At 36.4% G+C, this 17,227-nt stretch overlaps 1 protein-coding gene across 1 annotated transcript; it reads left to right on the top strand.

Moving 5' to 3' along the window:
- The first annotated feature begins 3,002 nt into the window (after nucleotides 1-3,002).
- LOC121432012 lies at nucleotides 3,003-14,856 on the top strand. The gene is made up of 2 exons (XM_041629824.1): nucleotides 3,003-3,151; nucleotides 13,335-14,856. The coding sequence occupies exons 1-2, from the start codon at nucleotides 3,149-3,151 to the stop codon at nucleotides 14,169-14,171; spliced, it is 840 nt and encodes a 279-aa protein (XP_041485758.1). The 5' UTR covers nucleotides 3,003-3,148; the 3' UTR covers nucleotides 14,172-14,856.
- The last annotated feature ends 2,371 nt before the right edge of the window (nucleotides 14,857-17,227 follow it).

The following is a 17,227-nucleotide window of genomic DNA, read 5'->3' as shown; positions in this document are numbered from 1 at the left end:
CAGAAGTTGCGCGATCAATTGAAAAAAAAAGATAACTTCATATATTTACTTCGGCCTAACCTTACTCAAATTCATGCCCTAATGTATACAATTTTAACTTTAACTGGCAAGAAGCACATAGCTGAGGTGGAAAAACAGGGTTAGAGAAAAGGTGGGGGAACAATGGAGAACGTCAATATTGTCATTTGACCGCGCGCAGCGCGGAAGCAAAATTCATATATGAATTTAGAGCAAGAAGAGTGAAGGAGTTTCTCTTTTGAGAAAAAAATAAAGAATAAAAAGAAAAAAACACAAAGCTACCTTTCTTCCCTTTCCTCCCTTCCCTTTTCCTTTTCTCCTCTCTTTTTTCCCTTCTTTTTTTCTTTTTGGGGACGTTTTGGGGGGGCGACCGCCCCCACCGCCCCCCTGGCTACGCGCCTGCTCTATCTCTCGAAACTTGATAGCCAGGAGAAAATTCTTTTTTTTCTTCTAAAGAGTATTGTTAGTGAATGGCTAGAAGATCCTGTTGATGTTGATGTACATCATAATATACAGTTATTACTAAACAACTAAACTGCGTTAAAAAGTTGTATGCATATGCACTCTACTTAACTGGTACAGGTGTATAAAACAAAGACCAATTAAAGATCGGCTTTATAGGCATTCATGCGTTAAACAAATTATTAAATATCTTGACTTCAATTACATAGCGTGAATAAAACAACGTTCTACTATCGTTACATCTTGCTTGCTTGGTTGTTTGATCGATCAATATTGATCTTAGTTTGTCGAATGGTTACTAGTCAAAATATTCAATAAAGAGGAATTAATTAAAAGTTACCGTTCCTTCAGAATAGGGGAGGCGATCCTGGGCGGTCGGGGCCGGGGGGGGGGGGGAGGCACAGTGCTCCCCACACTTTTTGAAGCACCGAAAAGTGTTTTTTTACGCAAGAAAAATGAACCCCCCTCACGAACGTGTACTGTGCCCATTTTACTCTGAGGAGGACCCGTTTTAGTGGTTCCAAGTGCCCTTTCTCATATAGAAAGTGCCAATTTTTAACCAAAATATGCTCCCTTACGAATGTGTTCTGTGCATATTTCCCACCTTTCACATGAGAAGGACCCCGCGTTTTATGTAGTATGAGCAAATGCCCTTCCTCAAATCACTGCCCCTTTTATTCATGTTTATTACTTGGCTTTAGCTTTATAATGTCAACATTTCAAAGATAGTATTAGAATATTTAGTGTTTTATTTATATTTTTTCTTCTAATTTGTCTTGTTATTCTTTTAAGTTACACGTACTTCTTCTTTACTTAAAAAAAGTCATCCCCGTCCTCCACACCTCTTCCTCAACTTCTTCCTATACAGTTTCTTATCCCCCCCCCCCCGTTTCTTTTTATCTAATATTGCATTTTCTGCATGCGCCTCTCAAAATTGCCAGCAATTATACATTCTGGTAAGAGCTAGGCTTGAAATTAAAATTCTCTACAATAGAAATTATATCTCTTTGGGAATGTTTGATTATTATTTTGGGGGTGAAAATGTGCATTTTTATATTAGTATGCCTTACCTATAAGCACAATATGAAATATAATTCGTGGTAATTAGAGGGGAAACAAAAATGCAAAAGATTATCCTTTTTAAGTGAAAAGAAGACAAGTGTGAAACTAATCCCTTTCTGCACAGCTAGCTAATTGATCAAACAATAACATGATTTGTTCAGGAATTTCCTTTTCTTACTCACATTTCAAAAGATTATGTTTATTTTCATGACTTGTTTTTTTCTTCCAAGAAATCCATGTGGATCTATGTTGGGGGCACCGTGAGGGACACGTGCCCCTTCTCTGTGTCAACGTTGTGTTTTTCTTTTGTTATTATTATACATGGTTACCCTTCTTTATTTAGTGATATTTTTTTAAGTGATCATAATTGTGATTGTTATATTTTTTCTATTTGTTTTTCCTTTTATCACATTTTTGTTTGTTTGTAGAAACTGATAAAACCTGTGTCTTCTTTTAATCTGATCGCCTGGGTAGCATTTTACGAAGTTGGATGTTCCTTGACAATTTTGATATCTGCCAATCAAATGAAAGCATTTCAGTAGAAATAGTCAGAGGAGATACCTGTCTCATTAAATTCCCCTGCATGAATTCAACCCGGTCGGAAGATATTGAAAGGAATTTTTTGCGCCACAACGCATGACGGATTCAAAAATACAGCTGGCCTTATAATGTATTGAAAATGTGTCGACAGCTTGTTTTACCCGGAATTTCGTCCTAAATTTTGGAGCTGACGAAAAAATTGCAAATGTCGCCCTTTTTTGTCCAGATTCCACAATAAAAACTACCGTTTTGATTTACCAATTTAAAAAAAAACCTTTTTGGTTGCTCTTCGTCATGCATGAAGGGCATTTGATCGGTCGTGCGTCATTGATTACCCCCCCCCCATCTTGATGATCAAAGTCTGAAGTAACATTTATCTATTTTAGGGAGTGGGTCTCGCTGTGATCTCAGATTCTGGCTTCGTTTGTTTAATTAAGGCCGTGTTTATGCTTCCATTTTTCAGGCCAGAATCAGCGTTTCCAAACGTGATTAGTGCAAAACACGGTTGCGTCCATGCTTACTTTCATATAAACGCTGTTTCAAAACGCCGATCGTAAACTCACAAAAAGGTGCGTTTGTAAACGTCGTTTGACCAGAATCAGGCTTTCTGGGGAAGCATAAACACAACCGCGATCGTAAACGTGTTTAAATGACGTCATTTGGTACCTGCTTCCGGTGAGATGAAAATCCGCGGGCAAATACAGTCGTATTGCTCCATGTTATCTCTACGTAATAACAACAATGGGAAAAAAAACTTTCGAAAAAAGGCGCGCCCAATTTGACCTCGCTTTACGATGCGAAGCCAGCTGGAGATCATGATTTGCTCTGAAAAGTTAAGCATAAACAGCACTCCCAGAACCACGTTTACGATCGGCGTTTTGAATCGACGTTTGAAATCGCTGATTCTGTCCTCGCAATGGAAGCATAAACACACCCTTTAGATATAACAAAGACTTGTTCTCTTCTGCTTGAGCACGGCAACTGATATCTACCAGGAGCAACTCCAAATGATCATCAAATTCTCACTCGATTATTGATTTCAGTTACCGTAAGAACACAATCATAAATGGTGAGTGAATCTATATTGCATTTCAACTATAGTATTATTTCAATTCAATTCAATTCTTTATTTCATTTCCATTCAAAACATAATACAGAGTAATACAAAGCAATACAAATCAAGTACAATTTTTTAGGGCATTCTTACTTCGTAAAAAAAACCAAAAAAAAAAACAAAACAGTATAATATAGAGCATAAATGGAAAATCCACTAAAAAGCAAAGCTTGTAAAGTGTGGATCCCCCTTGGAAATGAAGAAATTATAAGTAAACTATTATACATGTAGTTGACTTATCATTATATGCGTACATGCATGTATTTCACTTCTCATTACCAGGTGTATGCGTTTATATTTCTCTTGAATTTATATTGCTGCTGATGTAATTAAAATATCAAATATGTTTGACCCTGCGATTGACCAGTCTTTCAAAACTACCCCCTTTTTTAAATCGGTGTTTTGATACCCTTAAAGAGGAAGTTCACCCTGAAAAAAAACTTTGTTGTAAAAATAGCAGAAAAAATAGTAAAAAATATTGGTGAAGGTTTGAGGAAAATCCGTTAAAGAGTAAGAAAGTTATTAGAGTTCAAAGTTTTGGATTTGTGACGTCATAAACGAGCAGCTGCCCCATGTGTTATGTAATATAAAATGCATAAATTTCAAATTTTGGATGGTTCCTGATGACTTAATTTTGTTTTCTATTCATGATCGGGTGTGAAATGATTCGTCTATTGATATACAAAAGGTACAGTGAAAACCATTTTCAATTTTCTGAGAAAATGACATTTCATTGATTTTTTACCATTCGCTATGTAGGAATGCTGCTCGCATATGACGTCACAAATCAAATAATAGAAATTCTAATAACTTTTTGATTATTTGATGAATTTTTCTCAAACCTTCGGCAATATTTTTTATTATTTTTTCTGCTATTTTTACAATTGACTTTTTGTCAGGGTGAACTTCCCCTTTAACGAGTACTCGCGCGACAAACACCCCCTTGAACGCGTTTTTTTTTTGGTCACGCGTGAGTACAGAAATATATTTGACTGGCCCCCGGGATTGAAATGAATTCATATCGGGGGAACCCTGTACCATGTACGAATAAGCCCCGCCTACATGGGAGCGGCATGTTTGTCATTTTCACAATGTAATTCTGTCTTTTGTAATCGCGTTGAATACATTTTGTAAATATAATGGTTTCAATGGGGGGAAATCGTACATATATGATTTGTTATGTATCTAGTCTTCGAGCCCCGGCCTGCTCGACAATACTGAACAGATCGAGTGTTTTGGCATGGATATTTACTGATGAACTGAGTAGCGAAGTGATTACGTCACAAAACATGTTTTTTTAAAGCATTTCAGGATTTTGGAAATGTATGATTAAAACCCGCACTAAAAAATATTGTTGGGATTGGTCTATTGGGGCCTTATAGATGATCATGCATAGGCCGACATAATTAGCCCCAATGAAATCAGTGTATTATAATATTTGCCTGGTTCTAAATATTAGGAACCAGACCAATGATACATTTACTTCAATGATGCTATAATTATGTATTCATGAGGTCATATCTTGGGGTACCATGGACCGATTCCCACCATATTCCGGTGGTGGGGGTTTTACATCATGCTCTACCAAAATATGGTATTAAAAAAACGCTGATATTAGGAGTGGGCTATACATGGGTCAAAAATACTTTTTTTGTAATTTCAATATGGGAACAGTTTTTTTTTATTCCTTGTAATGTATCTCAACATTAAATGACAATATTTTTTGTCTTGGGTCCGAGAAAAAAGTGTGCCGGGCCAAAATCCAAAATGGCCGCCAAAACCACCCAAAATCACAGTTTTGGCCACAACTTCTTTATTTGGTGGTCTTTTTCTTTGGTTTTGGTGTCTATTCATATGTATTTGGGGGCAGGCAATTTGTTTTTCCTATAATTAATACTTTAAAACCATTATTTATAGAGTTAAAAGGTAATTATACCTAAATTTTTCAATTTTTATAGCCTTTTTTCAGCCAAAAAGTAGATTTTATCGTCCCGGGGTTCTTCGATATTAGATGGTACGAGGTCAACAATAGCAAGCAGCTTCATAGAGCTATATCGCTTTTATTCCTCTACTGAGGGTTTTACGGATATTTGTGAAATATATCTTAAATAAAAAAAATGTTAATTATCCATAGCGGCTATACAGTATACAATGTACTGTACATACTGCACTGCATAAATGCATTGGCCACCATGACAAGGCATGTATAAACTTTAGTGTTATACATGTAGAAATGAGCTCTTAGGTTTAGAATTAGATGCCTTAGAAATTGAAGATATGTTTTGTCTCAGAAACTGAGGACATGTTTTGTCAAATATGCTAATTCAGGGGGAGGAGAAAGGTAATTAACCCCACATCGTGGATGGCATTTACACTGTAGATATTCTGGGTCCCGTTGCATAAAAATTTACCATTATGTTAACTTAATGGTAAGTAACATGGAATCCTTGGTTCTGATTCTGTTGATCAACATTACCATGATTATATAGTTACCTGACCCCATGAACATAGGCTAGTTAGACACCACAACCAGGTAAAAAAGCCTCCAAATGAAGAAGATATGGCTACATGTAGATATGTGATGTACGTATATGATATGTGATATTTAATGTGCAATTCACGTTGCTGGTTTCATCATGTACATCAGCTGACAAGCAATCAAATTCACAATCTAATTTTAAACCTTAAGAGCTTATATCTATGACACTATAGTTTATATACAGGCCTTGTCATATGTCATGGTGGTCAATGCATGGAAATATGCAGTGAAGTATGTACAGTAACAGTACATTGTATACTGTATTGCCCCTATGGATAATTAACATTTTTTTATTTAATAAGATATATTTCACAAATATCCGTAAAACCTACAGTAGAGGAATAAAAACAATATAGCTCTATGAAGCTGCTTGCTGTTGTTGACCTCATACCATCTTATATCGAAGAACCCCAGGACAATAAAACCTACATTTGTCTGAAAAAAGGCTATAAAAATTGAAAAATTTAGGTATAATTACCTTTTAACTCTACAAATAATGGTTTAAAAGTGCTAATTACAGGAAAAACAAATTGCCTGCCCCCTAAAACATATGAATAGACACCAAAACCAGAGAAAAAGACCACCAAATAAAGAAGTTGTGGCAAAAACTGTGATTTTGGGTGGTTTTGGCGGCCATTTTGGATTTTGGCCCGGCACACTTTTTTCTCGGACCCGAGACAAAAAATATTGTCATTTCATGTTGAGATAAGGTAAAAGGAACACAAAAAAACTGTTCCCACAGTAAAACCAAAAATCACCCATTTATAGCCCACTCCTACTGATATGTAACTAGTGAACGTTAATGACGTCACACTTCGACACTGTATTGTTTTCCGTTCAAATGCATTATGATTATACAGGGGCGGACCCAGCCTTCGCCAACGGGGGGGGGGGGGCGGAATTTTTTTCAGCCTTATTTTCCCCGATCGGCCGCTCGAATATGATTTTTGCCGGGATTTTTTGTTTCTTGGAAGGGGTAGTCCGAACGGTCACTTTTTAGCTTTATTCTTATGAAACATAAATGTATAATACCATAACCCTTATTTATATAATGCGAGCGCGAAGCGTGAGCTAATTTTTTTTAAACTTATGTACTTTTTCCTAAATTTTGAACATTCTGGGAAATGTTTGTTTTCCTGCAAAAAAAAATGTGTATGCAAGTTAATAATTACTACGAACGTAAAGAGTGAGCAGAAATGAAGTGATGGAAAAGGTACTGTTAAATACTTGCTTGCGATTAGCCATGAAGACGTTACACATTTTTAAAAATCAAATAATGCGAGCGCGAAGCGCGAGCCGAAATTTTTTGACATTTTTACCTAAGGAATGAAAATTCTTAGCACGTTTTGTAACTTAACAGAATAGGTATATAATTAAACATGCGAGCACGAAGCGTGAGCAAAAAATTTCGAGATTTAGACCTACTGAACAAGACACTCTATTCAATTAGTTTTTGTAAATCATGAAAAGGATGAGTAAGTGGGGATCTTCCTTACATTAATAATGCGAGCGCAGAGCGCGAGCAGAATTTTTTTGTATACGTTTTGAACTGCTCGAAATTGTACCTGTTATGGACTGCTTGCATTTAGCCATGAAGATGTTACATATTTCAACATTCAAATATTGCGAGCGCGAAGCGCGAGCTGAAAAATTTTGACCTGTTTTACCTGAATAATGGAAATGCTTAGCACTTTTTGTAATCTTGGAATGACTCTAAGTATATAAACTAAACTTTATTGATGCGAGCGTAAATATTCTGGACACTATTCATTTTTTATCATGAAAAGGATAAGTTATTTATCTGCGAGCAGACACTTTTTGATGTTGTGATCTGAAACTGGATAATGATTTAAATAGAGAACAATCTGCGTATTTGAATTAACGTGTGTTTTAGATCTCGACCTCGAATTTGGGTATTCTAAGTACTTTATCATGAAAATCAATAAAGCGAGCTCAAAGCGCGAGCTAAAAATATACGATATTCCGATCTAACAAAGGGTCAATTTAAGCTCTGTATTGCAAACACTTTGTGGGAAAATTGTGAATTGTGATGGATCACAGTTAAAAAAGAGCTGATGAATTTTATTATTGTTACTTTGAGTTTTTACATATAGTCAGGTCCAGATTTTAAAAAATGTGCTTAGAAAAAGTGCTTTAGGCATTTTGTGTTAATGCTGATTTATCAATTGTTTTAAGGTAATTCAGGGGTGCTGAATCCAAAAATGCTGTTTGCCAAACTTGATTCCGACGTTTTCATCCTCAAATTGGCAAAAAACAAAATGGCGGCATATTTAATGCAGTTTCCCATATTAAACGATCTTTATGGGTGATTATATTTCAGAAATTGGGATCTACGCGTTATTTTTTATACCTAGGGTTGCAAACATAATGAGTCCGATTGATTCGTCAGCCATCTTTAATTCCAAGATGGCTGCCATGGTTCACAGCTGCTGATATTTAATAATTTGGCCAAATGTTTTATAATTTGGGGGCGATGATGGCATATTTACATTGTGATATCTTTAACGTGTCCGCCATTTTGCCTTGCCTGCATAGCAGAAGCAAGACATGGACGTCGCTTTTCCAATGGCGGCGATGACCCTGGCGGCGGCGCTTAACTGAGGTTAAGAATTTGAAATGTCATAACTTTTAGGGTATAGTTGTCTATTTCATGAAACTTAGGCATGTTAGGATTAAACAAAATATATTGAGACAGGTTTTACAGTTACAGAAGGTCGTCAAGTTTACATGAAAATAAAGCATGGCGTCGACAACGGCAGCCGTTGTACCATCAACTCCAAAAATAAAGTAAATCCTCAAAATCGAAATCAAATTCATCAAAAGGCTTTCAAGGCAAATAATGAATCAGGACAGGTTTACAAGATAGTCAGTGAGTGTGTCAGAGAATCAAGAGTCAGAGAAAATGACGTCAATAATGGACGTCAGGACGTTGTAACTTTGAAATGGTCCAAATTCATTATATATATACACCTTGTAGAAATACCTTTGGGGTCTACCGAAAATAGAATAAATCATATGAAAAAATCATGCTTCCAAAGGGAACAAATTATATTGGAAAAATTTTAAGGTTTATCAGCTGTGCAGTTTTGCAAAAAAAAATGATGACCTAAAAAACGTCATCATAGTTTTTATTTTTAAAAAATCTGGATGCAAAGTGCATACACTATCTACCTAGAAACATTTTTGTGTCTTTCTCACGATTTCAAGGTTCAAATAATATAAGTGAAGACGAATTACATGGATACACCATTGTCCATTTTGTAGAAAAATGAAGAACGCTCCAAAAATTACATTCCAATTGGCCACCATTGATACAAAAACGACAATACTTCATATCTCATCTAGTGCCACTATTTTGGTGTGTCTGTTTAAGAATCGTGAAAATACATTTTACAAGAATTTGTGACTTTATTAGATGGTAATGCAACAATAAGTAAATATCCGAAAAACAAATTCTAAAAAAGTAACGTACACTTTCACCTAAAAAGTTCCATAATTCACTGATAATTTCAAGACATGTCATTTATGTGCTTAGGACTATCCTATGGTTTCAAGATTACGGGACATCAGTCATTATGGACTTTTTACGACTGACCATCCTTTTTATTTGTCCCGATTATTGCAGCCTTCAAACCACAAAGTGTAGATTTTGTTCACCTAATTTTGACTATGTTTAGGTGATGGAGGTCTTTTTAGACTCATTTTGAAAGCGATCTTTAAATAATAGGTCAAATGGGCAGCTTCATACCATTGTAAATAATAAAAAAGTAGTATTTAAACCTTGAAACCATAGTGTAGACAACAAAATCATATCTCCCGGATGGATTCTAAATAGATTATGCCAATTTTTAAGTATCAGCAGCCATTTTAGACTCCTTAATTGGAAGCCATCTTGGATTTTTAGACATACGGGACCATTGATTGCTCTTGTAACTTATCCTAATGTATTACTTGACCATTTAAATCAAGGTTTAGACAACATAATCATACACCCCAGGCGGACATTAAACAAACTATGTCAGCTTTTTAGGTAACAATAGCCATTTTAGACTCCAATCTCGGAAGCCTTTTTGAATTCCTGGACATGCTGGACCTCTGACTGTCCATGTAACTTGTCGTAATTTATTACATGACCCTTTAAACCATGGGGTGAACACCAAAATCATATACCCCAGGCTGATATTAAACAAACTATATCAGTTTTTTCGGTAAGGAAGGCTTATATAGACTCAATTTTTGGAAGCCATTAAGGATTTTTGGACATAATGGAACCAGTAACTGTCCTTGTAACTTGACCCAATCTAATACTTGACCCTTTAAACCATGTGTTATACTAAAAAAATCATATTCTCCACGCGGTTATCAAACAAACTATGTCGGTTTGTAGTTAATGACAGACATTTTATTTTCCATTTTTGCACACCATCTAGGATTTTTGGACATAAAGGACCATATCATCTTTGTTACTTGTCCCAACGTATTTCTTGACCCATTAAACAACGGGTTAGACACCAACATCATATCCCCAAAGCAGATATTAAACAAACTATTTCGGATTTTAGGGTTTTTAGATTAAAACAGCTATTTCAGACTCCTATTTTGAAAGCCATCTTGGATTTTTGGACATAGTGGAGCGCTGACTGTCCTTGTAACTTGTCCCAGTTTACTTCTTGACCCTTGCATATCACCAATGAATAAAACCCAAATAAAAGACCCTAAAAAGGTAATAGATGAATTGTGAATTTTTAGGATATGGCAACCATTTTTACGCAATCTTTGATTTTCAGGTACCCTGGGGTGCTTATGTTTACTCTTTCCTTTTACCCCATACACCATTGAATGCATGTATGCACCGAAAAAGTGTCTAGGGTAGAGAAACTGCCGGTTATTTTAATTTTCAGCTGATGGCGGCCATCTTAGACGCCATCTTGAAAATAACCACTTTCCCGGATCTGGATTTTGGTGAATTTTTAGTATGTTATTCCTGAGATCAAATAATACCAAAAATCGTTGACAAACATTTTTGTTCCACGTTTTGGGGGTCAGAATAGAGTAAAAATGGGTGTAGAATGGCGGCCATATTGTTTTTGCCAATTTGAGGATTTTAATATCAAAATCAAGGTTGGCAAACAGCAAATTTGGGTTCAGCGCCCTCAAATTATGCTAAAACACTTCTAAAGTCAGCATTAACACGATTTGCCTAAGGCAGTCTACTTTTCTCAAATCTGGACCTGACTAATATCGGACCGGGACATTCTACAGTGCGTATAAAAAAAAACGGGACAGTTTTGAAAAGTCTATAAAAAAAATTGTTTCAAATTGTAATATCTATATTTTGATGTTAATAGATGCTCTGATGTCTTATCTTTGAAATGCATTTTTAAAAAAATATACTTTGTTCATGCATGAGCGAACATGGGACGTTTTTGTCGGGGGTTCAAAAAGAGGCTTGCGCCAAAATGGCAGAAATGAGAAATTTGATGATTAGACTTCTGGCCAATCAGCAGACTTCCTCGTGGATCTTTTCATTATCTTTGCCATAATATTCAAATTATGCTGTCAAATTTCATTAACAAATTTATTTATTTACCTGAATTATTTTGTTTTACCTTTGAATTTTCCTTCATATGTAAGAAAAAGAAGACTTTTGGTCAACCCAAGTAAGAAGACTTGCATTATTAATTGTGAAAATTTGTAATTATTCAAATCCTTTTTATTATGTGAAACTAATTATGTTATGGTACCTATAAATGACATGAATCCTATTTTGAAGGGGTTAATGAATCCTTCACCAAGTTTAATTATGTGATTTGCAGGACCATGGCCCTATTACAAATAGGTCCATGGTAGGACAAACAGGAAAGGATTCATGTCTTTCAATGGCAATGGTGTAGCCTATTGAGTCGATTTTGAAGGAGCAAGATATGGCAGATCGCGTAAAATGTATTAAAAAGTTGTGAAAGCGAGCAAGCAAAAAATTTCCACTTTTTATCTAAATATCAATTTTTTTTATTTTAACATAATATTCAGAAAATGATATCATATTTCACTTTCTATGTTTTCTGTTATTTTCCTTCCACTTTTATTTATTTATTTATTTATTTTTTTTGGGGGGGCATCCAGATCCCTCATCCATCAGCATGCCATGGTTCAAAGGCACACTAACCTCCTTTGTAGCACAAAATGAAAGGATTTGAAAGAAAAAAAATACATGTTCTCCCATTCTTCAGTTTAAAAAAATTGTTCTTGCCTAAAGAAGGAATATTCAAAGCTGAAAGAGAACATACTAAAAAGGAACAACAACAGAAATATTCAAGAAGATAAGTAGATTTGGAAACGAATTTTGATCGCATAATTAAAAAATTATGGCCAAGATAATGAAAAGATTAATAGGAAGTCTGCTGATTAGCCAGAAGTCCGACCATCATGTTTATCATTTTATGCCATTTTGGCGCAAGCCTCCTTTTTAACCCCAGACATAAACATTCCATGTTCGCTCAAGCATGAACGAAACTAAATTATTTTAATGGCATTTGAAGGATAAGACCTGAGAGCACCTATTGACACCAAAATATTGAGATCATAATTTGAAACAAAAATTTTATAGACTTTTCAAATCTGTCCCGTTTTTTTTATATGCACTGTATAAGGGCATTATGTCACCATATGAAAATGATGACATATATTTATAAGTTATATTTTCTTTTACTTTGTAACTTTGTTACAATTTTGGAATGAATAAATTCGTTATCAATCAATATCAATATGATGACTATCTTCCTATTTCTCTTCCTAAGCATGAGAGCGCGAAATCTGTTAATATTATGGCCTGAAAACTGGACATTTAAAGCACTTTTGTAATTATGAATAAGATGATATCTATCAATTCGAGCAGAAATCGCGAGCCGAAATTTTTGATGAACTGTCATCAAAGTAATTTGATTTAGAATTAATATTGGGATATACATAACTCACTAATCAAAATGCTAGCGTGCAGCGCTAGCTGATATGTTTTGAAAATCTGACCTGAATAGGGAACTTTTTGAGAACTTTATGGAATACAGGAAAATAATATGTACCTGACAAATCAAATTTTGCGAGCGCGCAGCGCAAGCAGAAAATGATAATATTCAGACCATATTACAGACATTTTTACAGAGCACTTTTTAAAATCAATTTGTAAATCCAAAAAAATAATGAAAGTTCAAAATATTATATCCTAAGAAATAGATTTTTCAAAAAATATTTTGTCTTCCCCTCATGTTATTTTATTCAATCATGTTCCTCCTTTTACGTTTGCCTTTTTTCTTTTCTACTCTCTTTCCCTTCTTTTTCTTTTTCCTTTCTTTTTCCCTTTTTTCCTTTTTTTTTGCTCCACCAATAGGGGGGGGGGGGGGCTCCTCGGCCCCCCTGGATCCGCCTATGATTATAGGCCTATAGCCCGCACCTGCCATGTGATAGGAGTAGAGCGAGGGGGGGGGGCTCACATTTTCTTCTAAATAATGTAAGGCATTTGAACATAGCTTGAAACTTTAATCAATCCTCTTTGTATTTACGTTTTTTTTTTTGCAAATACAGAATCTACGTAGTAAATCCACCATGCTGATATTAGTATGGTGTCTGTTCATATTCGCATCTCTCGCCGCCAATGTATCGTGCCTCACCGATGAGGAAATCAACGAATTCGGAGCAAGAACCCACATCGACCCGAACACCGATCTCCAAGGATTCATCACTATCGCCGAACACGACGACGACACCCTTGTGGTGACATCGAACGGAATACCCGACCACACCGCCGGACCCTTCGCCCTCCCTCCCGATGCCGACGACATCCTCGAGCAGGACTTCGAGTTCTACATTCCAAAGAATCCGACGTCATCGAATGCGAAGTATGAGTTGCCGATGGGGCCGGTCGGGTTGGCGCTCAATGGCGTCGCCCTCTTCAACCCGTATTCCAACGAGGGAACCGACGCCGTGATCACTGAGGGGCCGACATTCGATGACTGCGACGGCCACCCAACACCCAACGGGATCTACCATTATCACAGTAGTCCGTTCTGCGTGTTCAGTGACCAGGACGGTGTGCCATCGACCATCATCGGGGTGGCTCTGGACGGGTTTCCCATCTACGGCCCGAATGACGAGAACGGCAACGAACTGTATTCTGCGGATCTTGATGCGTGTCACGGTCGTTACGTCGACGGTAACTACCGTTACCATATCACAGAGGACTTTCCGTACATCTTGGGCTGTTTCCATGGCGAGGTCGACAGAAGAAATCTGAGACCAGGCCAAAACCTAGCAACAGTAGACCCTGGTGTATCCATGACAACGAGTAAAGCAAGCGATATTGTTCATGGGAGTGTTACCATGGTAACAATGTTGTTTTCACTATTCTTTGTTTTGTTTTAGACAGTCAGTTCTTGTCAATTCCAGTTTAGACATGGTTATCGACATGAATTATGATTTTTGTATCAATTGTTTACTGAATGTCTAATACTTATTTTATTATTAAGTGCATGCATTCTTGTCATAAAGTACTTGATATATTCACTTACAGTGCTAGTAATTAATTTCAGTCTGATATTGTTTAAGATTCTTAACATACTGGTAATAACTATCATCTATCATCTACCACCATTTTGTACATCATTCAGTCGCAAGAAGTATAAAACTAATCCGAAGGAAGTGCTATTTGATACTTTTCGTAGGTATATAGATTTTAAACGTCCTTTTTAGTTAATAAATTTGGAAATGATAAATTTCATAAAATTGACATGATATAATTACACTGTTACCGCACACAGATTTTCTCCGTCTTGGATAGGGAAGAAACATCTTGAAAAGAAAAACCACGTTATGGAGGAATCAAAACGAGCAAACTCATTACAAGGGGATTTTACATTGTGACATTTGAAGTGAAAGATCAAGTGCACAATTACGTTTCTATTGATGAAAATTTTGGAATGAAAATAGGTCTGGATTTTTTTTCTTGGGGGGGGGGGCTACGAGGTTTAACTAGGTATGGCTAATGTTTTATTGATATGGCTGTGTAAAATTAATAATCAAATGGGATAATAAAATCGTTCCTCATACAAATTTGTGTGTACCATATCACCGTCATGTGTCTCTATATTCGGAAGAGGGAAAATGAAGAAAGAAAACGAGAGATAAAAAGAGAAGGGGAAAAGGAATGTAGTAAGTGTCGGAGAGAGGATGGAGAGGTGGGGGGGGGGGAGATTGAGAGAAGGAGGGGGGGGATGCGGGGGAGAGAACAAACAAAGCGACGAAGTATTCTAAAGTGTAAACTTTACCTAATCTATTTGGTAAACCAATATTACGTTAAAGGTAAATGTTACACACTAACGATTCTAGGACATCTACACACTGGACATCCACCCCGGATATCCACCCCTAATACAAGTGCCCCCTAGGACAAATACCCCCTAGAACATCCACCCTGGATATCCACCCCTAGGACAAGTGCCCCTTAAGACAAGTACCCCCTAGGACATCTACCCCCGGACATCCTTGAGTGTGCATGCCTTAGGGGGTACTTGCCCTAGGGGTGGATGTCCGGGGGTAGATGTCCTAGGGGTACTTTTCCAAGAGGGGGGGGGTGGATGTATAAGAGGGTGGATATCTGGGGGTAGATGTTCTGGTGGAAAATTCCGGATACCCTCAATAACAAGTTGATAAATATAAATAAATACATTAAAACAAGTATGAGGCTGAACATAATGAATATTTCACAAACGTGCTTAGCACAGGCAACTTGCAAATTAGTGTTGATGATCCACACGCACTATTTGCAGGAAAGTCAGTAATTCAGCTAGTTATTTTTCTCCTATTATAATAATGGACAGCATAGTCTAATTCCACCTCGAGTCTGTAAAGTTATTGTTATAATATAGATCGAGAGCGTCTTTAAAATGTAAAAAACAATCCATAATCAAATTAAATAAACCTTTTTGATATTACATTATAATGATTTATCAATTTGATATAAATAACATTTTTGTTATAACCAATTTGTTAATCTATCCCGGTTGTTCGCTTAAATTTGGTGGCTTGTCTCTTTTCAGATGCTTGCATGTTTAAATTATGGTTTGTAAGTGGGATCCCTGTTCAAAAAATGAAATAAAGGTATGGCATTATCAACTCCCTCACTACTTGTACTGTGTATACATATATATGTCTGTTTTATGAAATTCAGCGAAATTTTAGTGTACCAATGCACTCTCTACTCTTTCGATCGATCTCCGCTCCGCTCTCTATGAAGGTTGACGTTGCATACCAGCTGATTTTACACCCGACTTTGATGACTTTGTCAGTTAAGTTGTGTTTGTTTATTTTTCGGATTGACTTCACCCTTAATTGACTACAATAATCCTTTTTAATTTTTGAACAAATATTCGGCATTACTCCTATATGATTAAAATCGCATGCTCGATCTGTAATGAAACAATAATCTAAAGCTAATACTTTAGATCGGGGTCTATATGGTTCAGATGATAGATAGGTAGATAGATTAAATGCTTTATTAAAAGACCATGGCAGCCAAAGTCCGAATTGCGATCAATTTTACAAACATGCAATTTACATAAAGTTCTCATACAAAGTATCGTAACCACTAGCGTACGTACCTGGGGGGGGGACAGTCTGCCCTCCCCCTGACGAGTCAGAACCCATGCAGGGAATGTATCCCTGCCCCCCCCCTTGACGAACTTGAAGACCCTTTTTTTTTTGCTTGTCAAAATTTTGGGCGGACGAATTTGCCCCCCCTGTGAAAAATCCTAGGTACGCCACTGATCGTAACATTAATACACAAACCTATTATATAAACTAGGTGATCTTAGAAAAAAGTGTTAGTGGAAAAAATAGAATAATGCAGTGGTAGGTGAGCGAAAAGAAAGAAGGAAACTAGACGAATGAAAATGGAAGTCACGAGGTGTTAAGGGTATGAATGGAGAGAATGGAAAAGAGAGGAGAGAAAGGGAGGAGAAAAAAAAGGAGAGAAAACAGACATCATCGACTGGCTCATTTGCATGTCACTGAGTTGTGCATATCAATGTTTTGTGAAAAATAAGCGAAACTTTGAAATGGCATAACTTTTATTTTACATCCGATTTTGATGAAATTTTCAGCATTATGCAAGTTTGATTTTTCTCTATTTATTCAAATCAACGTTTTAATGGGATAGACTATGATGACTGATACAAAAATACCAATGAGGGATGTATTCAAAGCTCCATTCTCTCACATTCACCAAACAGTTTGTGTTTGTAAATTGCTATGTGAGTGCTTTTTGGTCTGGTTTTGGTAGACGATAGGTCCATGGGTAGACAAAAGCACGTGATACCTTTATTTTGTAAACAAAAAGCACGTGACTTGCGATAAAGAGATGGGAGTTTCCCTATGTTGCGCATGCGCTCTGGGCTCGGCTTGATCGCAAGCATGATATATCA

Source organism: Lytechinus variegatus, chromosome 18, assembly GCF_018143015.1.
Source record: "Lytechinus variegatus isolate NC3 chromosome 18, Lvar_3.0, whole genome shotgun sequence".
NCBI lineage: Eukaryota > Metazoa > Echinodermata > Echinoidea > Temnopleuroida > Toxopneustidae > Lytechinus > Lytechinus variegatus.
This window is presented reverse-complemented; position numbering and strand designations above follow the sequence as displayed.